Below are 26,172 nucleotides of genomic sequence, written 5' to 3'. Positions count from 1 at the left end.
TGACCTTTGACACGTTTCTGCCCATAAACTTTGGAAGATAGGCATACAGCAATTAAATCATCATACATTTTTAGATTCCTTATGACCATACAAATATTGTGCAACAGGATTGGGATGTTTCGACTTTTGACCCCTGTTTGATCTTAATTGACCCCTATCATGCCTGTGGGCTGTACAATAATTATGAGCCCTGGCGAGAGGTTAGAATGGGTGGGGGGCAATATTGGCGAGCCGAAAAGGGGGGGAAGCAATTTTTGGCAAGCCGAGGGGGGAGGGGGAAAGCACTTTTTGGCACGCCATTTGGAAATTGTAGGCCTATCCCCCGGGGCATAATTATTACACAGCCTCCTACAATTACCAGGCCTATATCCTTCAGGCAAGTCGCCCTTTCCAAACCACCGTGTTTCCAATTTACAACTATCTGGTCGCGGAACATATTAGCTCTAGTTGCTCTATAGTTAGGGCAAAAACTTCAATTTGGTGACCACTCTCTGGCTAGTAAGGTTTGACGATTGATTCGACTTCTATGGACCATTTAGAAAAAAATAGCCCACGTGTCCCTCACGAAAATCCCGGCATTTTTCGCTAGAGGCCAAAATCCAAAATGGCCGCCGCCACCATTTTGAAAATTTAAGTTTTGAACCAGAGCACCTATAATCATGCACAAAGACACTTTTTCGGATATGTCGAGTACAAGGATTCCGATTCTGACATTAGTTTGACATTACGGCATCATTTTCACCCAGAAATAAAATAAAAATATTGTCAGTAGATAGCATTAAACTATTATTTGATATCTTCAGTAGATATCATGTAACTAATGTTTCTTATCTCCAGTAGATAGCATTAAACTATTGTTTGCAATCGTTAGCAGATAACATGAAACATTATTGTTTGCTATCTTTAGTAGATAGCATAATTATAATTATTGTTTGCAATCTTTAGTATATAGCATGAAACTATTGCTTGCTATTTACAGTAGATGGCATCAAACTATTGTTTGCTATCTTCAGTAGATAGGATCAAACTTTTGTTTGCTTTCTTAAGTAGATAGCATATAACTGTTGTTTGCTATCTTCAGTAGATAGCATGTAACTATTGTTTGCTATCTTCAGTAGATAGCATCAACTATGCTATCTTCAATAGATAGCATGAAACAATTGTTTGCTATCTTCAGTAAATAGCATTGTTTCTTTGCTATCACCAGTTGATAGTATCAAACAAGTGTTTGCTATCATCAGTAGATAGCATCAAACTATTGTTTGCTATCTTCAAAAGATAGTTCTGCATGTAAACTATTGTTTGCTAAATCCAGGAGATAGCATGTCAGTATTGTTTGTTATTACTAGTAGATAACATCGAACTATTGTTTGCTATCTTCAGTAGATAGCATGTAACTATTGTTTGCTATCTTCAGTAGATAGCATGTAACTATTGTTTGCTATCTTCAGTAGATAGCATGTAACTATTGTTTGCTATCTTCAGTAGATAGCATGTAACTATTGTTTGCTATCTTCAGTAGATAGCATGTAACTATTGTTTGCTATCTTCAGTAGATAGCATGTAACTATTGTTTGCTATCTTCAGTAGATAGCGTGTAACTATTGTTTGCTATCGTCAGTAGATAGCATGTAACTATTGTTTGCTATCTTCAGTAGATAGCATGTAACTATTGTTTGCTATCGTCAGTAGATAGCATCAAACTATTGTTTGCTATCTTCAGTAGATAGCATGTAACTATTGTTTGCTATCGTCAGTAGATAGCATATAACTGTTGTTTGTTATTATCAGTAGATGGGTAATTCCAAGCACAATCATTCCGCAACGCGAAGTTTGCACATGAATTCATTTTAATGCAGCAGCCAATTAGGTAGGTGAATAGCATTATGGAAACAATTTTGTGTAAGTGAAGATTAAGGTAGGAGAAACTTTTCCAAACGACCCTAATTTGCATATGCAAACTTCGCGTTGTGGAATGATACTCGGAATTGGCCAGATAGCATCGAACTACTATTTACAGTAGATGGCATCAAACTATTGTTTGCTATCTTCAGTAGATAGGATCAAACTTTTGTTTGCTTTCTTAAGTAGATAGCATATAACTGTTGTTTGCTATCTTCAGTAGATAGCATGTAACTATTGTTTGCTATCTTCAGTAGATAGCATCAACTATGCTATCTTCAATAGATAGCATGAAACAATTGTTTGCTATCTTCAGTAAATAGCATTGTTTCTTTGCTATCATCAGTTGATAGTATCAAACAAGTGTTTGCTATCATCAGTAGATAGCATCAAACTATTGTTTGCTATCTTCAAAAGATAGTTCTGCATGTAAACTATTGTTTGCTAAATCCAGGAGATAGTCAGGTGGCTCCTTTTGAGAGTCAGTGCTAGTTTACTCCACTTTGAGAGTCACTTGACTCCATTCTGGCTATCAGTGAAGTAAGACGGGAGACTGGCTTGTTCTGTAGGCCTATATACACCAATGTGTTTTATTACATCTATCGGAATCCGTATCAGTAGCATCATACTGTTGTATGATATCATCATATTATTGTTTGCTACCTTCAGTAGATAGCATGTAGGCCTAACTATATTGTTTGCTATTATTAGTTGATAGCATCAAAGTATTGTTTGCTATCTTCAGTAGATAGCATAAAATTATCCCCAGCCCAAAGTGCGCTGACCTTTGACACGTTTCTGCCCATAAACTTTGGAAGATAGGCATACAGCAATTAAATCATCATACATTTTTAGATTCCTTATGACCATACAAATATTGTGCAACAGGATTGGGATGTTTCGACTTTTGACCCCTGTTTGATCTTAATTGACCCCTATCATGCCTGTGGGCTGTACAATAATTATGAGCCCTGGCGAGAGGTTAGAATGGGTGGGGGGATATTGGCGATCCAAAGGGCAGGGGGGGGAAGCAATTTTTGGCAAGCCGAGGGGGGAGGGGGAAAGCACTTTTTGGCACGCCATTTGGAAATTGTAGGCCTATCCCCCGGGGCATAATTATTACACAGCCTCCTACAATTACCAGTCCTATATCCTTCAGGCAAGTCGCCCTTTCCAAACCACCGTGTTTCCAATTTACAACTATCTGGTCGCGGAACATATTAGCTCTAGTTGCTCTATAGTTAGGGCAAAAACTTCAATTTGGTGACCACTCTCTGGCTAGTAAGGTTTGACGATTGATTCGACTTCTATGGACCATTTAGAAAAAAATAGCCCACATGTACCTCACGAAAATCCCGGCATTTTTCGCTAGAGGCCAAAATCCAAAATGGCCGCCGCCACCATTTTGAAAATTTAAGTTTTGAACCAGAGCACCTATAATCATGCACAAAGACACTTTTTCGGATATGTCGAGTACAAGGATTCCGATTCTGACATTAGTTTGACATTACGGCATCATTTTCACCCAGAAATCCAAGATGGTGGCCAGCACCATCATGAAAAATTTAGTTTTGAACCAGAGGACCTAAAATCGTGTACAAAGACACTTTTTGGATAAGTCGACCACAAGGATTTCAAATTTGACATTACTTTGACATTACGACCTCATTTTTACCCAGAAATCCAAGATGGTGGCCGCCTGCGCCATCTTGGAAAAAAATAAGTTTTGAACTAGTACCTAAAATCGTGTACAAAAACACTTTTTCCGGTAAGTCGACCCCAAGAAATCCGAATCTGACATTAATTTGACGTTATAACATAATTTTTGCCCAGAAATCCAAGATGGCCCCCATTTGGTAGAGTGTAGCCTAAATGTGATTTTTGAATGAGATCAGAAGCATAAGTGTGTCATTTCCGCATTATCTGGGGTTCATGTCCCTTGTATGGGGTTTAAACTTGCTCTGGTTCAAAACTCAGTTAAATTTTCCGACTACAAATGGTGGCGGCGGCCATTTTGGATTTTGGCCTCTAGCGAAAAATCGGGATTTTCGCGAGGGACATGGGGGCTATTTTTTTTCTAAATGGTACATAGAAGTCGAATCAATCATCAAACCTTACTAGCCAGAGAGTGGTCACCAAATTGAAGTTTTTGACTTAAAGTCATAATGTACGATCTTATAATATAAATTTGGTTAATTTTTTCAAACCTGATTTTTTGGCATATTTGTAATGTTTACACATGTCACAACTTGCACCTAAATGGAATCAGCCAAATTTGTTGTGTTTGTAGGTAAACAGAGCAAAGTTCGACATAAAGTCATAATTCAAGAAATTATGACTTTATGTCCGCCCATAGAACTGCGTGTTAAACGGCCAAAATAACAAGCAGTGTTTCTTTCACGTTACCTCGTTATTTCAGCTCAAAATGGACAGAAACCATTCCCGATCATTATTACTAGGCCTAGTATTCAGCATTTTGAGTAGGCCCCTATATAATGACAAATTTAAAATTTGAAGGAAATCGTACATTAACCGTGAATTGAGTGGCATTTAAAGCTAATAAATACCATGAAAATAAAGAACTTCCGTCTATGAGTGTGTAAGCTGTTGATTTCAGTATGCCAAATTATAATAGTGGACAGGTTGCGAATGATATTTTTTTTATAGTCAACTTATTTTTTGCATATTATTTTAAATACCAAATCTATGTTTGTTGCCACTTCAACAAGTGTTGCGATCGATACCCGGGGATCGATGATTATACTCCGAGTCCAGCAGTTCCTGCGATAAATTATACCGGGAATGTATATACAAGCAAAATAATTCGTGAGATGACCCGTGAAACACTGAACAGCTTTATATAATAGCTGTAGGTATATTTTGCGCTGTATATAAGCTATCCATTTATAGTTTATTAATATATTAATTTTACTATTACTGTACTGATAATTTGATAACAACGACGCGACGCGTCGGATACAACAGGCTCACATCACAGCAGCATTGAAGTACATGGGCCTATATAGACACTGCAAATTTCACGAGTGGTAAGTTTCAGATCATGAAGCTATATAAAAAAAAGGTATAGTCATAAATCATCGTATAGCCTACTAGTATTATATTTATGCATGGTATAAGGCCTATGTTTCATGAGCTCCATTCTCTCTCCTCACGTTTCAAAAAAGGTGGGGAAGACAAAAACGAATTTTTAATAATTTTATGTGGCCTTGAGACTTTGTGTTGGAAGTATAAATGATGATATGCACATATGAAAGTATAGGCAGTTACTGTCCGTTTTCCTATACACAATAGGCCTACACAGTGCTCTCACCATTGACGCGCGACCTTTACAAACAGTGTATGTTAGAAGTATATTGCATTTGCCTAGTTAACATCACTGTGTGAAAAATAACCGGCCAATATTTAAACTATTCTCCAAACTTCTAGCAAATATATTTCTCTAACATGACCTAAAATTACAGCTAGGTTCGATGTTCAGAAATAGTCGCACTTTCGTAGAATATGAGTGAGGGCAAAGCATAGCTAGCTCATAGCTAGCCAACTCCCCCGTGTTAATTGAATGGAGATTTGACCGAAAATATTGAGCTATATTGGTAACGGACCGCTCCGTTCTGAAGGATGCCACAAAAAAACGGTACAAGCTACATTTAAACTATTCTATTAAATTCTAGAAAATATAGTTTTGTCACATGTCCTAAATTTTTAGCTAATTTAGGTGTTTGGAAATAGTCGCACTTTTGTGTTTTAGGAAGGATATGTAAACGACAGATAACACCAAAAATATGAAGAAATTATTTCCAAACCGTGTTAAGTCAACAATCATTATGTTGCTCATTTTCAAGAATGCTGGTTAACAAAAAGCAGGCCATTGTCTCATTTCGTGAACAAAGGTCCACATACCATTGTTTCCTTGCGTTTCCTTTATAATCAGTTACCCAACTGAAGCTGTATTATAGCACCTCATAGCGATACCACACATATAAAACAGACACATGTGCACAACCAGAGAAGATCCGATTTAATCAGTTGAGCTGTTTCAATGAGTGTTATCTTGGTTTAATAGCTTTTAATGGGGTTTAAGTCCTGCAAAGGTCGAGATGAATTCTACTGTAGACATGACTGCATCATGCCTACATTTTCAGAAAAGAAATGATGCAAGGAATCCAACTGGCACAGCAGATTTCTGACAAAATCAGGGCAAAATGAGCAGTTTTATATATCGTATTGAGGTTTGAGAACCAGAAAGCCTTATACTCACAAGGAATCCTTTGTGAGTTAATGCTTTCTGGCTCTCAACCCTCGATATAGCAACCTAGCAACTTTGAACTTACCGGAATTCCAAATCAGTGAATACTGCATATCATGAAGACACAAAACTACTCTGTTTTCTCAAATGTTTGAATTTAGGACCTTGAAATATCAACATTTATAGTCAAAGTTAATAAAAAAAGTGCGGGAGCCTAATATTATCCTTTTTTACCCGCATTTTTAAACTAAGAAAAAAAAATCTAAATTTGAGAAAACAGTTGGCTAACTAATTCCGTGTCTTTAAAATGCCCATTTTGTCCTTGGCCAAATTAAAACGAAATGTTGAATAATATAAAATTACAAAATGGAAAAACAAACTTAGTCTTATTTCAAAAAATGGTCTATTTGACCTTGATACTTAGTTTCTCTGAAATACGTGCTAATATTTCTTATATTTCTCTTTTCAATAAACATGACATAGGGGCCTACCCCAGATTATTGATTGTTTGATTTTTCTTATGGGGGTGAGTGTACGAGTGTGAGAGTTTTCTTTGTTTGTTTTCTTGTTCCATGTTTTGTCATTTTGTCTTGTTGTATAAATTGAAAAGTTGAAGAAAACACATGAAGACAAAAAAAAATTCCGTGTCTTTGTAACATAAATATGCTGCTTTTGTTGGCAATTTGGAATTTTTATGGTATTAAAGTTGTTATAGTGTACAAACAACTTATGGAAAATCAAATTTGGCGCTTTTCTCAAAAACAGCTCATTTTGTAAAGAATCTGCTGTGCTCACCTAGGTTTCATTATCATTGAGGTATAGGACTTTTTATTGTTTCGGAGAAGAGCAGGTAGGGCAACTACTTGATTATATTTCTACATGTTCAAACTACATACTCTGAAAATTTTAGAAAATTCACTTTTGAGTCCGTTTTTTAAAATCACATTTTGTTCCTAAAATGGGGTTATAGCGCCCTCAACGGGCACTCTCTCCATAGGGCTACATGTAAAGACCAGTTATAGACAAATGGCCCTAAAATAAAACGGACTCGTGCGAATTTCCTCAAATTTTGCATATGATGTAGATTTAACATCTGGAATGTAATGCAAGTGATGTCGTTGCTGCTCTTCTAAATTCATTTTTAAAATGTCCGCCTAGTTGGATTATTTGCGTCCTTTTTTAATTCCTCTCTGAAAATATGTACTATCACCATTGATTACTTTTAAAAATCAACCCGGCAAACAAGAACCGTTTTCGACATTAATCGCAGAAGGTTTGAAAAGGTTGCCAGAAAACGTTTAAATGTCGGGTTATGTAATGGTAGGCCTGTTTAAGGGATCTGGAATGAGCGTTTCGACAGTATTTTTTGTGGGACATGAGAGCACATCAGACATATCGAATTGCATTCTGAATACGAAGAATGTCTTTCTGATATCAAATAATTTTTTGAAATTCACGATATAATACAAATTTTATGACAAATTATTAAAATTTGATATTTTCCACATTTTTGATATATAACAGTCCTCGAAGTAAATTGTATAAATCTAATGATATATTCATAAGTGTAGGCCTATGTTGCTGGGAGGAAAAACCGACGATCAATTGAAAATTTTGACCTTTCATATTGAAGATATGGATTTTCCCCCAAAAAGACCTTTTTTTTTTTTTTTTTGGTGTTTTGGAAAAAAAATCCATATCTTCAATACAAAAGGTACCGTACAGTTAAATATCAAAAATATCAATTTTTAATCATTTGCCATAAAATGTGTATTACTTTGCGAATTTCAAAATATCAAAATTATTTGATATCAGAAGGACATTCTTCGTATTCAGAATGCAATTCGATATGTCTGATGTGCTCTAGATAATGTCCCACAATAAATAGGCCTACTGTCCAAACGTTCATACCCCAATCCCTTAAAGGAGGATTTCGTGATCCTAGCATCCTCTTTTCGCCAGCCCATTCGGGGCTGGTACCTGTTTCAGGTTTGGGGTCAGTTTACTCAAGAGATTATATTTTAGTGGTATTGGAATGATTTTTTAAAATACTTTTTGTGGTTAAATTTTTTTTAAATATTTTAATTCGATTTGTTAGGAAAAGTAAGTATGTTTTGCCGTTTCAACGAACGAAAACGAGTGAGTATTACCAAAGTTATGTTAAAAATCTTCATCATATCCCCGGATCATATTGATGTGAAAGTAGTTATCTATCATATCCTGTGTCGTTTTCTGGATAAAAATGACTCAAAATGTTATTGATGAAATGGTTGCTATCATAAACATCAGTTTTGTCTTTTCAACGGGAAAAATCCGATGCAAAATAAAGTTTTTAGGGCCTAGCTATAATATGGGCATAATTTATGCATATAGTATTGAACAATGTAGGCCCTACCCCATTTGACATGCACTTATAGATAAATAAATTGTCTTACTTTATTAATTTAATAACTTCTTTATTATAAATAAAATGACACATAACTATTTGTTTCATAAAATTACATTCAACAAAATGATTGAAGAGAAACACACAAGGCACTAGGCAGACTGTTATAGAATGGAGTATGTAAGATGCCATGTCCATAGCTTCGCAGGAGTTTCCGACTAGCAATCAACATGATCAGCACATTCAGAAAAACACAGTTTAAGAGTGAAGATTGTAGTGAGTAACCAGTCCTTTATAAATGTGCTGGCCACTATCTATTATAATATAGTAGGCTTAAACTATACATTGCGAATTAATTAAGTTATTTTAAAATAAAATGTACATGTAAGTTAACTCAAACCGGCAGTGTATCGAAAGCAGTGAAATCGGACATTCCTAAGCGAAGATATTAAGTTCGTAAGTTCTGGTATTACAAAATTGGAAATTGAGATATCGTGGGTAAAAAGCTGAAAAGAAAAAAAAAACCAACGACAACAACAACAACAACAACAACAAAACAAACAGACCAGAACAATTTGGAGTACATGTAATGAATTAAAAGAGTTGACATGAGATTAGGAATTAATGTTTTCTGCTGTTTCAGTGTGCATGTTCTCATCGTTGATGGTTTGGTGGACTGTCATGTAGATGTAAGCGTGATCCTAAAATGCCTTTCACATTGACCAAAACTAATTACAAGACCTCTTCTACATTGAGGCTGGCTTTCCCTTTTAAAGGGAATTTTTATTATGACATTTTTCAGTAGATATCCACGAAAAAAGCTTATTTCCAAAATTTCAGTTGATTCCGATTTTGCGTTTGCGATATGCATGATTATATGTGTATTACACTGCTCCATAGACAATGTACGTTGTAATTTCGTTCTGGTGCACCAGAACGAAATTCAAATTTAACGATATTTTTGCTAAACGAATTAATCTGCAAGAAATGTTTGGTATATACACATTATGTAGCCAGAGATTCCAGTGGTATAAAAATCTCAACTTTTTTTTGAGAAAAGTGGGGGGGATGAGGCTGTGGATCACGAAATGCCCCTTTAAGCGTTTGAGAGCATATTCAAAAACATTATACTACAAATATTCTAACATAATGTTATAATATAAGTGTTGACAAAATATTTGGTCAAAAATGTTTACAAGAATATTTTACAATAACATTTTGACAACATTTTAAAAATGTTGTTGTAGTGTGTTTTCATACAAATCGTTCTAGAAACGTTTTCATGACTGACATTTAATATTACTAAAACATTTTTACCAAAACCCAAAATAGGCCTATAACCTGTTTAAATCGTTTTAATGTTTGCAGGGTAAGCCCGGTGTGTGGCAAGCACGCATGCATCATCACTCTTCCTCATAAATACTTATAAAATTGCAGCGGCAAATTCTGTAATTTCTGTACACATTTGTGTCATTTTTTCGCATCGAGTTCAATACTACAATTCAGTTTTATCATAGATTATCAGATTTTTTTTTGATAATCTATGGTTTTATCATATTTTGTCACACTTTCCCGAGAACGATGCTCACAGCTGTTGTTATTTCGCAATTGATGTAGGGGCCTACGCGTGGCTGGTTGGTTTTCAGAGTGTCCCAGAATGAATCATGTTGCATATGCAGTATATTAGTATATAAATGTAATTGTTCATGATCGTTGGGAACTGGTGGTTCTTTGTGTATGTTTTTTCTCCCTCCACTCCACCAGTTCCAAGCACAGGGAATAATAAAAAAAAAAGTTGCATGCAGTTTACCGTGCTCCCGATTTTTTTTCATTGTTATTATTAATTACATAGGCCTATTTTTTTTAAAAATTATTATTATTATTATTATTTGTTTTTATTAAATTAAATTAAATTAAATTAAATTAAATTAAATTAAATTAAATTTAATTTAATTTAATTTAATTTAATTTAATTTAATTTAATTTAATTTTTTGTTATTATCTATTTATTTATTTTTTAGTTTCTATATGACTTCGAATGTTGATTTGACATGCATCGTCGCGTCATCGTGCTTCCCTGCCCGTAGCCTACGGTACTATTGAATACTCAGGAAAGTGCCTGTGCCATGCCATTGCCAAGGTTGGTCATTAACAACGTGACGGAATGTTATGAAAATATTATTTACCTGGTTTATAATAGCCTATGCCTTCATTTATACGGGGGTTATACCCGGATAAATATAAACACGATATTCTTTAAATTAGGCCTACAAATGTAAGCCTATAAAAGTTTTTGCCATGACATTAATAATGAATGATATGTTTACATAGGCCTTTAGGCCTATATTTCCGCTTGCCCTACATTCATCACCTGCGATTTACCTCAACATGCACGGTCAACAAGCTCAGGTCAGTTTCAATAAACGTTATGCATTATACGGAAACATAAGGCCGTGTAAAATTAATATTTTGGTTCTCGTCCCTCCCTCCTCAATTTCTGGGATTTGTCAGATTTTTTTTTTTTTTTTAGATTTTTCAATTTTTTAGACTTTGGAATGATTAAAAATATGAAATCTTCATACATATAAATAAGTTTATTAGAGAACAAGCATCACTTCCAAGTCTTTTTGTGGTACTCTAGGGGTTTATCCTCAGAATCTCACATTTGAAAAAAAAAAGGGCCTCATCGTTTCCTCGAGCACTGTTGGAGAAGACCGAAAACTACTGACAATGCTAATTTTACATTGAAAAAAAAAAAAAAAAAAAAAACACCTCCCTCCCTCATCAATTCATGAAAATCCTCTGGACGAGAACCAAAACATTAATTTTATACGGCCTAACAATAGATTTTCAGATGAACACACGCAGTGCCCACCAGTGTAGTCTTGGTCCCAACCGGCTCGTGTTCCTTTGTTTAAAATTGAGCAGCTTCATCCCCAAACAATTTTTGTTTTAGAGTGACGAAAGAAGGAGCACACGCCGGCTGGGATCAAGACTATGATAAGCAAACACGAAACTGAACTGTGCAACACTATCTATCGCGGAGAGAAGTAAAAGCATTGCCGTTTTCCTTGACATGTTGTGAAGCTTGTATCGTGATTGATGGACGACGGAAAACGAGAGCAAAGTGCCAAAGTCATACGGTATTGTATTATGATCGAGTATTTTAAAACTATTTTATATAGGCCTAGGCCTACTTTAGTAAGGTCCATGTTCAATAGCTTTCAATCCCGGGTTTCAATCATTTATAATACATGTACTAAATAGGTCTACATCAGTAAAATGATAAATGACCATGTGTGAACATAGCATAGGCCTATCTCAGTTCCAGAAGTGGGTAAGTGCAATAGCTGCCATGTGCAGAAATCTGCCGTGTGAGTTGGATTCCTTGCATCATTGCCTTTCTGAAAATACTTTTATGTAGGCCTACTTATCATCATTAGGCCTACTTTTAAAGATACAATACAAAACAATGTCTAAAATTTCCCACTTTGAGTTTGAATGATCCTGCGTGCCACCTTTAAATAAAAGGTAAGCAACTATTTTAAAATGTTAGCCTGAGCTTTGGCAAAAATTGATTGATCATTTCATAGCGAGTGTGTAGAAGAATTCAAATATCACAGATATACTTTTGAGCTGACCGTCCTGTGGTAGTCTTAAGTTATGTTGTAAAGAGTACATAACTCATTATTAACAACAATAAATCAAGCAAGGTTTCAAATGTAGAATTGTAGAATGAACTTTGCAAAACATTAAAGTTTTATTTTTCAATAAATATATTGATTTAGATAATGATTGGTTGCTTCGACCAACAAAAAGCGCGTCGCCTAAAGGCTAAATGAGCTCATATTAAACATATAGACATGACATGGTAGGCCTATACGTTATGCAGAGCCAGGGAAAGGGAATCATTGCCGGTGTTATGCGCTGTAAATTGGAACTGTCCCACTTAGGGGCGCAGTGGAAAAAAAAACTTCGCCCACTAGTGAGACGAAGAAAAAAACTTCGCCCACTAGTGAAACAAAAAAAAGATTTTTGCCTCACTGATGTGTAAAAAAAAATTTCCCCCACCCAACTTGGTATAAAGGTATTTAACATTGAAAAATAAATACTTCGACGAAAAAAACACCCAAATTCTGCCTGACCCAAACTCCCATGCCCCCCCCCCCGATAATCTAATGGTGCGTCCCTTACTCCATCAAAAAACCAGGCGACGAGTGGCATTTGTAAGGGGGGGGGGGCCTGATGCAAACAAATTTCATCGCGAAAATCTTTCGGGAGCCCCCTTTACAGACCTCAAAAATTTCAGGGCCCCTTTTTGACATGAAAATTATGGGTCAACCCCATAGAAAAGCATATAAACTCAATTTTTCCAGGAAAATTTGTGGTAATTTTTTCAGGGTCCCCCCCTTTTAGTTGTACTGCTGCTCAGCAGGCAATTATAGTTCATAGGCGTAGATCCCGGGGGTGGGGGGGGGTGGGGGTGGGGTGGGATAAATCCCCCAATATTTTGCCAGGGGGATGCTCCATCCCTACAATCCCCCCCCCCCAATGTTGACACAAGTATGTGGGGTTTTGACCAAATTAACCTCATATTTGGTCATTTTAGCCCGCTTTGTACCATGACATTATTCTGTTGCCAAAAGGTGCTGGATTCACTATACTTCAAGATTTTTTTCCAACCTCATCCCCCAATGTCAATAAGAAATCTACGTCACTGTAACTTATAGTTAAAAACGTTTGAATCTCTGGCCTGTGCGAAAAATGTTTTTTAATAATATTATATATATGCACTTTTTCTTCTTATAGAAATAAAGAGATTGGTAGGCTGTTCCAAAAATGGCACAGAACACGAAAAATGGGAAAACCGTGACGGCAGATGATGGTAAATATTCAGAATATCAGCCTGGTAAATCATGGGATACTGATGAGTTTGTAGCCAGTAATTCTCCTATTACTGTGCCTTATAAATATGCCGGGTTGTTCCTGACTTACACGATGCTTGTTGGTTTTGGGCTGTCTATAATGCTAGCCATCATCTTCAGATTTGAGGAGACAACATATACACATTGCAGGGTAAGTATTATGGACAAGACGGCGCAGGTTATTTGAAGAACTCACGGGTTAACACTCAGTTGATCGCTATTCCAGTTGAAATCCACAAAAAAATCAAAAAAATCAATCAATAAAATAAAAAAAAAAAAAAAAAAAAAAAAAAAAAAAAATAATAATAATAAATAAATAAATAAATAAATTAATAGATAGATAGAGAAGTAGATAGATAGATAGATAGATAGATAGATAGATAGATAGATAGATAGATAGATAGATAGATAGATAGATAGATAGATAGATAGATAGATAGATAGATAGATAGATAGATAGATAGATAGATAGATAGATAGATAGATAGATAGATAGATAGATAGATAGATAGATAGATAGATAGATAGATAGATAGATAGATAGATAGATAGATAGATAGATAGATAGATAGATAAATAAATAAATAAATAAATAAATAAATAAATAAATAAATAAATAAATAAATAAATAAATAAATAAATAAATAAATAAATAAATAAATAAATAAATAAAAATAAATAAATAAATAAATAAATAAATAAATAAATAAATAAATAAATAAATAAATAAATAAACAAACAAACAAACAAACGATTCTTAGAAAATGTCACAACAGGGGAAAAAAACAAAAAAAAACGGTGTTATGTTGAGTGACCAAACTGCCAGTGAATTTTAATTTCACAGCCATGATATTTTGTGCATGTGAAGTTAGAAGTTTTAGTTTAAAAACTGTTCGTATCTTTATATCATAATATTATTTATAATATATAGTAATTAGTATAATGTACTTCGCTAGATCATGAATTTAACACTTCATTCAGGGCGATTTATGATGCCAATTATTTGTTGAAACGATTTCAATTTAGAGGAATTATAAAGCAATCGCATCAGCGGCGGCATAAATACGCAACATTACGGTAGTTGTCAAGCTACACAGCCTACATGTAACTATGCTGTTAACAACTTTTACCAACATCTGATAAAATGCACATCGTTCCTCAATGTTGTGACATTTTTAAAATTTTCTGACAGTTTCTGTTGCAACGTTTTTTTATGTTTTTTAATGAATTATTTGCTTAAATCCACGTACAGGTAGCCAATTATTTTCCATCTACCAGTGCAGCCATCGCTACTACCCCATCGGCATATGTCTGGCGATTAGTTATCTGTTTATGCAGTTTACCACGCCTACTATTTGTATTATATTGTTACCATTTCTACATCAATGTTTCTTGCCAACTACGTTATTATAGAGGTCTTTGTCATCTGTGTTTCATCGCTGAGATGCTTGAAAACTTATCGCTAATAGGCCTGTCTTGTATCTCGTCAGATGATAATTATGGTAGGTTACCATTAAAATCCTTTTCGTCACTTTGAACAATAGTTAATGTTGTGAGATTACACACTACGCACCGTATTGGAATGTCTTTTAACTCAACATTTTCATGAATTAATTTTGTATTCGTCTTAAGGGGGTACTACACCTCTCGATAAATGTGTGTCTATTTTTGCATTTTTCTCAAAAACTAATAAAACAGTGGTAACAAAAGTTATGTATATTGTAGGAATCCAATTACTACACTGGAATTTCAGTGACCCAAGACAAGCGATTTGTTATTTATAATAAGAAATAAGGTACCGCTATGATGTACCTCGTTTCCTATCATATTATACTGAACCGTTTGTCTTGAGTCACTGAAATTTTAGTGTAGTAATTGATTCCTTACTAATAATATACATAACTTTTGTTACCAGTGTGTTATTATTTTTGAGAAAAATGCAAAAATAATCGCAAATTTACCACAGGTGTAGTACCCCAATGATACGTAGTTTGTTCGAAGCTCTAAACATCATACAGGTATTACAATCAATATGTCAAAATCTCTGAATGTTTGACACTCTTTTGCCATAAATTCAAAGATTTGGACAACAAGTCAAGAGTTCCTAACTTTTAAATTGTGTGACTAATTTTTCATTTTTCTCAAAAAATAACTATAATATACATAACTTTTGCTACCTGTGTGTTATTAATTTTTTTAGAAAATTGCAAAAATAGTCACAAATTTATCAAGGGGTGTAGTATCACCTTAAAGCATCAAATTGTCAGAATTTTGAGCAGGGTTGAAATTGTAACCATACGGGCAGTTTGATCAGTAATTTTTGTTTGATGATAATAAATTCTTACTTTTCATTCAGTGGTGGTATAGCTTAATCTTATAGCAGGTATTGCCTTGCTGAATCACTCTAAGGCAGTGAATTTAAGAATCAAATCTTAATCATTCGATGCAATTTGACATTCTTAATCTTGATCATGTTGATGATGTAGTTCTCTATTATCTCTTTTTTTTTATTTGCCTTACTCCATACCAAAGTTTCGCTTATTAGCGGCGGCATAAACACCCAATATTACGGTAGTCGCCAAGTTATTCCCATTAACTATTAACGAGGTACATTGTACATGCAAGATCAATATTACACATTTTGTTTGCTTATTCCTGTCATAGATATCCACGAGATTTTGTTCATATCCTTTCAAGTCGGTGCGATGCTACACATGATATTAATGTGTATTGTATTCAAGATGGCGACCACTAGGTATGATGACGTCAGATCAGATACAGGCATCTTCAAGGTAAATAAACCACTTAATTAAGAGGTATACCGTAAAAATTCGTCAATAAGCATATGTGCCTATTAACGAGTTGCTCGGACAAGAACAAATTTTTAGGGTAGTTTTTCCTTTAAAATTTACGGATAATTTGAAAATTAAAAAGAAGAAAAAAAGGAAAATGTTTAAAGGGAGTCTCCGGCAGTCATAACATTATGCCTTATATGTTAGTGAAGTAATTATCAAGCACAAATCACATGGTTGTATTTAAAACAAACTCATATTGACCATAAAAACGAATAAAAACAGTCGCGATATTCAAAATTCCCGCGCCGAAATTGTCTAAGTGCAATGACGTAATGGTTATTTATTTGTGTTCAATTGTCGTCAGCCTTCATTGTATTACTGGGACGTCAATTCACTCAACAATTTCGGCGCCCGGGAATTTTGAATATCGCGTGTTGAGTACCGAATGTTTTTATTCGTTTTTATGGTCACTATGAGCTTGTTTTAAATAAAACTCTTAATTATTTTTCTTGTTGTGATTGCCGGAGACTTCCTTTAACAAACTGCTCTTAACTAGGCACATATATATACTTACTAATTTTACCATATAACTCAGCTTACAACATCATTATTTCCCCAAAACAAATAAACACGCAAAATATTGCTGTCGCTGTGACATTACAAGTTTTTAAGCAACTGAAGAAATTGATTTTGGATTTACATTTAATTTTACCACTAAAAACTACCCTTACCGGTTCGAAAATTCCAAAATTTGTGGGCAATAATCGTCAACTTTGTCTCTGATATGGATCTAAAATAAAAGCGGACTCCTAAATTGATTGATTTCGTAGGCCTACTATTGGGATGACCATACTCCTTGGCCCCAATGCCCCTGTCCACAGCCCGGAGGCGAACTATTTTACCGTAGTTAACATTTGAATAGGGAGCCCGTTTAAGCAACTGTATACGTGGTGTCCCGCCTATTAGGGTTAGGGTTAGGGTTAGGGTTAGGGTTAGGGTCTTAGGGTTAGGGTTAGGGTTCAATATTGATCGGAGATAGGGCCTATATACGTATTAACTAGTAATATAGTATATCGTGTATATACGCTTTATTCCGTAATCAACAAGTATGATAGAAAGACGGCTTTCTGGCAGAACTACTCGTAGCATAGTGGTATAGCGTCTGACTATGGATCGCTAGGTTGTTGGTTCGAACCCCGGTCAATCCTTGGTAGAATTTTAAATATAATATAGTTCGTTTCTTTTTGTTAAGTAAGAAGAAATACTTAGTAATAATGGCATGTGGAATCTAGCCTCATAATACATGTAATACTATACATTATGTATTATAAGTTTCTCCTATTCAAATGTTAACTACGGAAAAAAAATTCGCGCCCGGGACCACGCCTGATCGTTATTTGTTTTCCATGCAACAATTCATAATGTTATTATATTAAATCATTTTGATGTATGCGTTCATTAACAGAGAAAAGGTGCGTTGCAACGAAAGATGTTTTTCTGCGTCATGAATATCCTTGCCTTCCTTATCTCCATATACTTCTTCTTCCGTCATCAGAATAGGTGCGAACCTGGAGGTAAGATGATTGATTCTTGTACTCAAATAGGCTTAAACATTTGTTTGTATGGTGGGGGGGGCAAAGACACATTTGTGTCCCCATTGTCAATTTTTCGTCTCGATTTGTCAATTTCCGTCCCATTCGCCACATTTTCGCCTTGATTTCCCGACCTTTTGTCCCATTTTTTATCACTTACTCATTGCCGTAATCATTTTATCCATGAAAATGTATGGACCCTGCCCCTCCTCTGGCTACACCACTAACACGACTGAAGATAGAAGCTCCAAGTCCCGCGGGGTTCTTGGTCAATGAGGGTACTGGCATATTCGGGGTGGATTTTCAGCCATGTTAATTTATATTGAGATGACATTAAATTTCATGAAAATTTGGTTCAAGAAAGGATATAATATCGGGTCACAAATGCGCCGTATTGGGCGCATTTGGATCTCCATTGAAAACTCACCCATCGATATACCAAAATGTTGAAAAAGACCTAATTTTTTTTTGGTGTTTTGGGAAAAAATCCACATCTTCAATACGAAAGGTCAAAATTTTCAATTGATCGTCGGCTTTTCATCCGACCTACATACACTTTAAGTATAAATCATCAAATTTATAAAGTTTACTTCGAGTACTATTAAATATCAAAAATATCAATTTTTAATCATTTGCCATAAAATGTGTATTACATTGCGAATTTCAAAAAAATCAAAATTATTTGATATCATCAGGACATTCTTCGTATTCAGAATGCAATTCGATATGTCTGATGTGCTCTAATGTCCCAAAATAAATACTGTCCAAACGTTCATACCCCACCCCTTAATGAAGTTTTAGGTCGAAATAAAATTTTAGATCTTCCCCTCTCTCTCCAACAAATACAGAAAGAAACCTATATTACATGTAGGTCTATATACGGTTGTTACATGTTAAGTTTGCTATGTATCAGAAAATATTAAAATAACTCTTGCCATCTGTCTAAATTTGTTTCATTTCTTATTTTTTTCAGTGTATTCTCTGTTTGCCATATTCGAATACCTGGTTGTGCTAACCAATGTGTTATTTCACGAGGACACGTGGAAAGATTTCTCAAATCGCTGCATCATCTATGGAGGACGTACACATAATAAATTAATGACCGAGTGAAATTGTCATATAAAGCGGCTTCTCCAATATATGTTTTACCATGGAAAATAGTAGAACGAATGATTATTAAAAGTACTTCAATTTTTAGTGGACATGCCTATTAATAGTTCGTCTGAAAGCCCTTTCCAAGTTAAAAACCTAATACGGAATACGATTTTGCTTCGACTATATTTACAAATACGTATTTATAAATATGCACGTGACCACCTCCGGCTCCCCGCTGCCATAACAGCTTGTATACAGTAATTCTCGGAGTGATTTTCTACATAAAGCGGGTGGTCTTTCTGTACATTTGAATGCAAAGGCGGTAAACACGAGACTGTGCAGCAAAATTGTCTATTTTGTTCGACTTTGTGATATATTGTAAACGTTTCCGTCGTTTGATTTTTTTCGTCGGCAAATACTTTTAAAATGTTGTTTTTGATAACATATTACGCCCCCATGTGTAATATTTTAACTATTCAATTAATACTTAAATCTGATGATATTTATCTAAAACATTGTAAAGGCTTCATATCCTTTAATGGCATTAGGATTTGGTCACGCTGATGTCGTGCCCATGGTTCACGTGCATATTACGTAGGCCTATTAATAAATATAGTCGACATGGTCGAAGGTAGCTGTTAAATCTACAGCGGCTCAAATTATTTCAGCAACATTATGTTTCGAGGCGAGGATATGAAAATTCAAATCGCCGGCTTCACAATAAATAGTAAACTAACGTTATGTTTCAAAAAGGTTTTTAAACATTTTGCACACCAAAAGACGTCTCAATTTAAATGTTGTTAACTTCACCCTGCATAACTAAGTGAAATTGTGAACAATTTTCACGAGTATTCTTGAAAGAATTTCATAAAACATTACGGTGGACGTCAAACAATACATTAATGACTGAGTAAACTAAACATCGCGTGTTTTTGTTGCTTTTTTCTCAAAATTGTTTAAAACATTTTCAGCACCAAAAGACGCCTCAGTTTTCGCCAGCTAAGAGCTGGCTAATTCGGAGATCGTCTTTGTTTGCTAAAGAGATTACAGGGTTGGGGGCCTACTAGCATTGGTTTGAATTACTTTGCGGACCTTTTTATGGTGAAAATATAACGTAAGGCCTACTATTTGATTTGTAAGAAAAAGAAAGTAAGTTTTGCCGTTTCAACGAATGAAAATGAGTGAGAATTTCAAAAGTTATGGTTTGAAGGAAATATGACATGAAAAGTTATATGCCAGGCCTATAATAGTTACCACAGCATATCAACGAAAGAAAATTATAGTATCCTTGTTAACAGGCGTTCTTAGATTTACATTTGCAGACCTCCTGGAGACCAACACAGCATGAGATGTGAGTGTATTGATAACAGAATTAAAACCTTTATGGATGTAAAAGTCAAAGTAAAAAAATATCCTATATCCTGTATCGTTTTATGGATAAAAATGACTCAAAATGTCATGAATGAAATAATTGATATCTTAAACATGAGTTTTGTCTTTTCAACGGGAAAAATGCGATGCTATTTCAGGGCCTATTTTTGATATGGGTGGGCATAATTTATTATACATGTAGGCCTATTGAACAATATACCCCATTTGACATGTATTATAAATAGGTAGGTAAAGTATCAATAAATAAAATAACACATATTAAACTAAAGTGAATCAACCTTTTTTATTTTATCATGTTGATTATTAAATAATTATTATGGCATTCAACAAAATGATTGAAGAGAAAACACACAATGCAGACTATAGAATGGAGTAGGTAAGATGCCATTTTCATAGCTTCGCCGGAGTATCAGACTAACAATCAACACATCAGTCTTTAGACATTTTATAATGTGCTATAGGAAACTATACATTGCGAATTAATGGAAAATTAATGTGCATGTATAAGGCAAGTAGAATGGCAGTTTTTAACAATTAACTAAAAACTGCAGTGTATTTCTTAATATTATATGAGATAAGGGTAAAAGGCAGAAAGACAAAAAGTTTGCTGTTTCTGTGTGCATGTTCTCATCATTGATGGTTCCTAAAAAAGCGTGATCCTAAAAATGCCTTCCACCCAAACTAATTACAAGACCTCTTCTACATTGAAGCTGGCTTTCCCTTTTAAAGGGAATTTTTATTTAAAGTAAAGAAGTCGTCACGCAAAGTGGTTCAATTTGACACATTTAGAGGCGACGCGAGGCTAGACCACTCGGCCTGGCCGCTATATCATGGTACTGCCCTAAATCTAAATTTCCATCATTAAAGGTTATGCAATGCGATTGTCACTGCAATGGGTAAGTGTGAAGTGTATCAAGTTGTGCATATGTTGGTCATGTTTGATTAATTATTAGCTTAAATTGTAATTTCTTCCCCGGATAACAAACGGACTGGAACCGACTTCCCGACAACATTATCAACAGCAGCTCAATCAACTCTTTTAAGACTCAAGTTCTAGATCACATCCGGCAAAGAGCCCAAACTAGTCCATGACCACGTTACCCTCACCGTGGCTCCACATGGACTTAGTCCGTCGTCACGTACCACGAAGAAGAAGAAGGCGAAAGTTAAAGGAAAAGAAGAAAATATGTCGTATAAATTAGCGCTAGTTTTTTATGCTCGGCTAGACGCAAGGCTCGTACATAAACTATAATATGCACTGAAATAGGTATAAGCATTTTACTTTGAAAAATCAATTAATGGGGCTTCTGTGCTAGTTTTCATGCCCCTCCAGTGGACAGGTCTATACTACCCAGGACAATATGCATGAGGTGTCACTGGAATGGGAACAGATAAGTTTATTACCGGCCACCAGTTATTCCCAAAATTATTATCAACTAATTGGTACATGGTCCAAAGTCCAGCGGCGGAAATAGCCATGTCACTAAAGCCGCACTTCGAGAAACCGGACCTATATAAACATATAAAAATAATATTAAATGAGGTTCATTTTACTTAATCTCGGAACACCTAGCAGCTGAAAAAGGCACCTGTCAGTTTATGAATTGTTATAGTACATGTATGGTCGAATCCAACGAAAAGTGTACACGGCATGTTCAGGGCCATAACTTAAAAGTATTAATCATTTGGCATTCGTTTTTGTATTGTGTTTTAATATTCGCCTTGATCATACGCTTCGCGCCACCCCCTTCTGTGAAAAACTTAGACACAGAGACCCCAAAACATGCTGTTTTTACCCATTTTTTCAAAATATTTCTTTAAGTATTTTTAAAAACATCTAAATCAGTTATGAAAAGAAGTCATTGGATTGAATCTAAATTGATTTCCTGAATGGTATAATTCAAAGATTGCCTGTTCAATTTTTCACATATTTGTACATAATTATGAATTTTTGTAATAATATTTTGAGTGGTATTTTTTTACATTACCTACACTCATAGAAATTGTTCGTTGGCATTACTCAGTAAGTTGATGTAAGTCGTTGCGTCAACTTTCCGAGTAATACCAACGCGTACAATTTTGAGTAACGCTGACTCCGACTCGATATCATTATGTTGGTCGCACTCATTTGCACTTACTTTATTGAGTTGTTACAACTCAGAAAAGGGTCACTCCATATGAAATCAAGGAGTCGCCCCACCTGACCCCCTCAGATTTGCTTTATATTTTAGTCATATGTTGTACCTCTAAAAATATTAAAAACCTGCCAATTTGAGGTCTGTAGCTCTTACGGATTTTCTTTGGCAGCCATTTAAAGTTGGAGTACGGGGGTCTAAATTTGGACCCACTTTAAATAAATTTCATCTTTGGGAGTCTGTGCCTTCTTTATCAGAATCAGAATCAGATTTTATTGACATTCATCTTACAACAAGATATGGTCAAAACATATATAATAATACGATATATATAATACAAATAAAGTACAAGAACAATACAGTTTACAACTATAAAGAATATAATATAAATTAACTAGGCATAGGCCTATTATTTAAATCCCGTTTTTCAAATGCAGTATAAATGAAATTGGCAACTGCATTGGTGGTGTCAAAATCATTGGCACCCAAGATAAGAAGAAACTTATCATTTATAAAAATAGAGAGAGGTCTGAAACTTTGTATACATACTAACATACATTCAAAGTGCTTTATAAAATGAAGATTTGATTGCGATATCCACCAAAAGTCTAATTCTTACCTACAAATACTGAAATGTTACTTACGAATACAGCATAATACATGACATGTGTAATGAAGTGTCCCTACCAATGGAAATTAATTGTCAAAAACTTTAAGCGGTACCCCCGGACAATATTATTACCCATATAGGCCCTACGGATTCATTCAACAATTATTTATTATGCAAATTTGCTGTTTAACTACTTGTAGGCCTATATCAAAATGAAGTGTTCAAAATCTTGCTAAAAGCATCAAACAAATTTTGATCTAAGGTAAAAGCACTTATTCATTTGGACGTACCATCTGAAAGAGATCTAAAAACTACCATTTTATTCATTCATTATCATAATAGCAAAATTTGAATCTCTAAACTCAATATTTTGTTTTAAGGTTGATTAGTATTGCGATAGTGAAAGCATCCTAGTGGTATTCGTAGGTAACATTGGGTTTTGATGTCACATTTACTATCACACGTCCTGGATTTATTTTTCAAGATTAGTGATGGCACTTTTGGTTCCTATAAGGCCAACATGCCATCAATCAATGGGCAAAAGGAAAAAAATTGTGGAGACATTTTTATTTTGGACACTTTCAACGGTTGGATTCAACCATATATGCATAAGGGCCGTCGCTAGCCCAGTTGGAATGAGGGGGTCAGGGTGTACGCCCGGGTGTACGTCCATTTTTGCCGACTAAAATGCCCCGGATACGGAAAAGTCCTGTTTTGCCGACTGAAATTGTTGACCCCAAGTTTTTCGCCCGCGCCCGCTTAAAATCAAATGTGGGGGACTGAATTTTTGTTTAATAAAGATGCATCATCGATGATATTTCGATTCCTGGCGCCAAAACGCTGACGCAGAGTTTATTTAGCTACTCGGGCAAACATTTGGAAGGTCAAAGGGTGGGGTGGTTGGCACATACGTTTTGGGCACCGTGTCTATATTACGCACTAAAAAGGTGTATAGGAAAACGTTAGGAACACGATTGGGAGGTTTAAAATTAGGATTTCCACAATATTTTCATGTGTAAGGGGGGGGGGCAAGATGTTTTGGCACGAGGGAAAAGGTTTTTTGCACGTCGAAAGGAGGGATTTTTTGGCACGGCGGGGGGGGGGGACAAGCGATTTATGGTAGACTATTTTGAGAATTCACCACCCACATGAACATTATTAAGACATAATCACACTCAATTTTCTTGATATTTTGTTATATACGTGATATCGACAAATATTCTTTTCCAAAAATCAGGGTTTATTCTGGTGTGTTCTATTTCGTATTTCCATGTTTCATAAAAAACAAACCCTGTAAATTAACAGATCGCCAGTTTCATTTGTCGAACTTACGTAACGAAATGACTATCTTCTATAGATGATGTGACTTCTGACGTCAATGCGCACGCATCATCACAATTTCCATTGTTTTTTTTGCCTAGCAGTAAGTATGCGCGCGCATCATATTTTGTTCAGGGCTCGTGTTTTTAGTCCCGCCACATCACAATAGAGGGTATACGTGTTCTATAAGCTGCATATCCTATCAACGACTGCTATACCTTGTTTAGGACTGAAAAGAAGTACCTGCATGTGCAACCCTGACTTTTTCAAACTAACCCGCCAAAGTCATGCAGGTAACTCCGAGGTCGTGCATTGAATTGGTTTGAATGAGGAATACTACGGGAACCAGCGCCTTTTGTTAGAAGTCACATATGAGTGAAGTGGATAACCTCTATAAGGCTATTGAACAGTGTAGTGGTTGCATGTGGTTCACTCAAGCATAAAGATATACGGTCCCTTGCCTTTGCCGATAAACATTGAGGTCACCTCATCTATAGACCACTTGACATGTGACGTCATTGCCCGGCAGTATGCGAACGCATTATCAGGTGGTGGTCGCCGTGCATTCTCTAAATTCGGTAAATTTTCATCGTCAACCGTGTAATTGAATGGGATTATTTAGAAATTTTAAAACGCTTGAAATATCACAAACAAATAGGCCTATGTTAATAAATAATGTAAATACAAGCTAAAACCGTTGGGGTTCGATAATGAACCCCACAAAACTAACCGAGTATATGGAAAATGCCATACGACCGGGCGGTTTCACAAGTTGCCGGCTCTATCATGCCACTCGCCGCCTGCGCATTATGGCACTTTCCATTGTTCTTTGCCCTGCAGTGTGCGTGCGCATCGTAGTTTGCTCAGGGCATGTGTATTTTAAATCTCCCACCACATTTCATATAGTACAAAAAAGCCATTGAACAGTGAAGCGGTTCGTTCGAGCATATCGAAAGACCAATCCCTCGACTTTGTTGATAAACATTGATGTCAAGTGGTCTATACTGAGTTTAATTGGTGTGAAGGGCTGTGCAATAATTGTGAGCCGCCCCGCCAAAAATCGTATGCCCCCAGGTCTTCCAGAAATCGCTTGCCTCGGCCCGGCGAAAATCTTTGTTCCCCCTTTTCGCACATGCCAAATTTTAGGATCCCAATTTGCAAACCTTTAAAACCATAATGTACGACAATATTTATAATCCGCCCCACAGTGTCGACACCCAGTGTTATAAATATAAACTTAATACTCCGTTGGTGAGCGACGGGCGATTGGTATTTCACCGAACGCAAAAAAAGGACGGGAGGCCTATCTGATTGGCTAGAAATAGATCGCTTGTTCGCTCAGTGTTGTAGTACAAACTCAAAATGGAGACATGTATTTAATTCGATTGAAATCGATATTCTATTATTGACGCAGATAAAGAAAGTCGATAATGTACATTGTATTATAGATACAGCACCTGCATCTTACACGGGTTCCTATATATAATTCGTTTCTCAAACAGTTGAATATATCACAATTTTAACTTTTAATTTTAAAATCGTTACTTATAAAATGCAGTAAAACATATCCACAGCAAAATACCGGTCCCCGCTAATTAGTGTACTAGTATTTAATTTCCAGTTAGTGTATTAAAAATAAAACCTTGGATTTACCTGACAACAAATCAAATTTTCTTGTGATAGAAATACCATGGGATACTGATCATTACTATATATCATACTGAAAACATACTATAAGAATAGAAAGTGTGTG

At 35.4% G+C, this 26,172-nt stretch overlaps 1 protein-coding gene across 5 annotated transcripts; it reads left to right on the top strand.

The window, feature by feature from the left end:
• The first annotated feature begins 4,649 nt into the window (after positions 1 to 4,649).
• LOC140160846 (post-GPI attachment to proteins factor 2-like) lies at positions 4,650 to 19,957 on the top strand. 5 transcript variants are annotated; one of them, XM_072184166.1, is made up of 7 exons: positions 4,650 to 4,949; positions 10,577 to 10,648; positions 13,365 to 13,631; positions 14,733 to 14,982; positions 16,145 to 16,272; positions 17,741 to 17,849; positions 18,841 to 19,957. In XM_072184166.1, the coding sequence occupies exons 3-7, from the start codon at positions 13,395 to 13,397 to the stop codon at positions 18,975 to 18,977; spliced, it is 861 nt and encodes a 286-aa protein (XP_072040267.1). In that variant the 5' UTR covers positions 4,650 to 4,949; positions 10,577 to 10,648; positions 13,365 to 13,394; the 3' UTR covers positions 18,978 to 19,957. The 5 variants fall into 5 exon arrangements, with proteins under 5 accessions (XP_072040267.1, XP_072040266.1, XP_072040268.1 ...); XM_072184165.1 differs by having other exon boundaries at positions 10,577 to 10,695; XM_072184164.1 differs by lacking the exon at positions 10,577 to 10,648 and adding an exon at positions 11,512 to 11,698 and having other exon boundaries at positions 4,651 to 4,949; positions 18,841 to 19,956.
• Positions 19,958 to 26,172: the final 6,215 nt, after the last annotated feature.

The sequence above is a fragment of the Amphiura filiformis genome, chromosome 9, assembly GCF_039555335.1.
Source record: "Amphiura filiformis chromosome 9, Afil_fr2py, whole genome shotgun sequence".
Lineage (NCBI taxonomy): Eukaryota > Metazoa > Echinodermata > Ophiuroidea > Amphilepidida > Amphiuridae > Amphiura > Amphiura filiformis.
The sequence above is the reverse complement of the archived record's forward strand: the minus strand, read 5'-3'. Positions and strand labels throughout refer to the sequence as shown.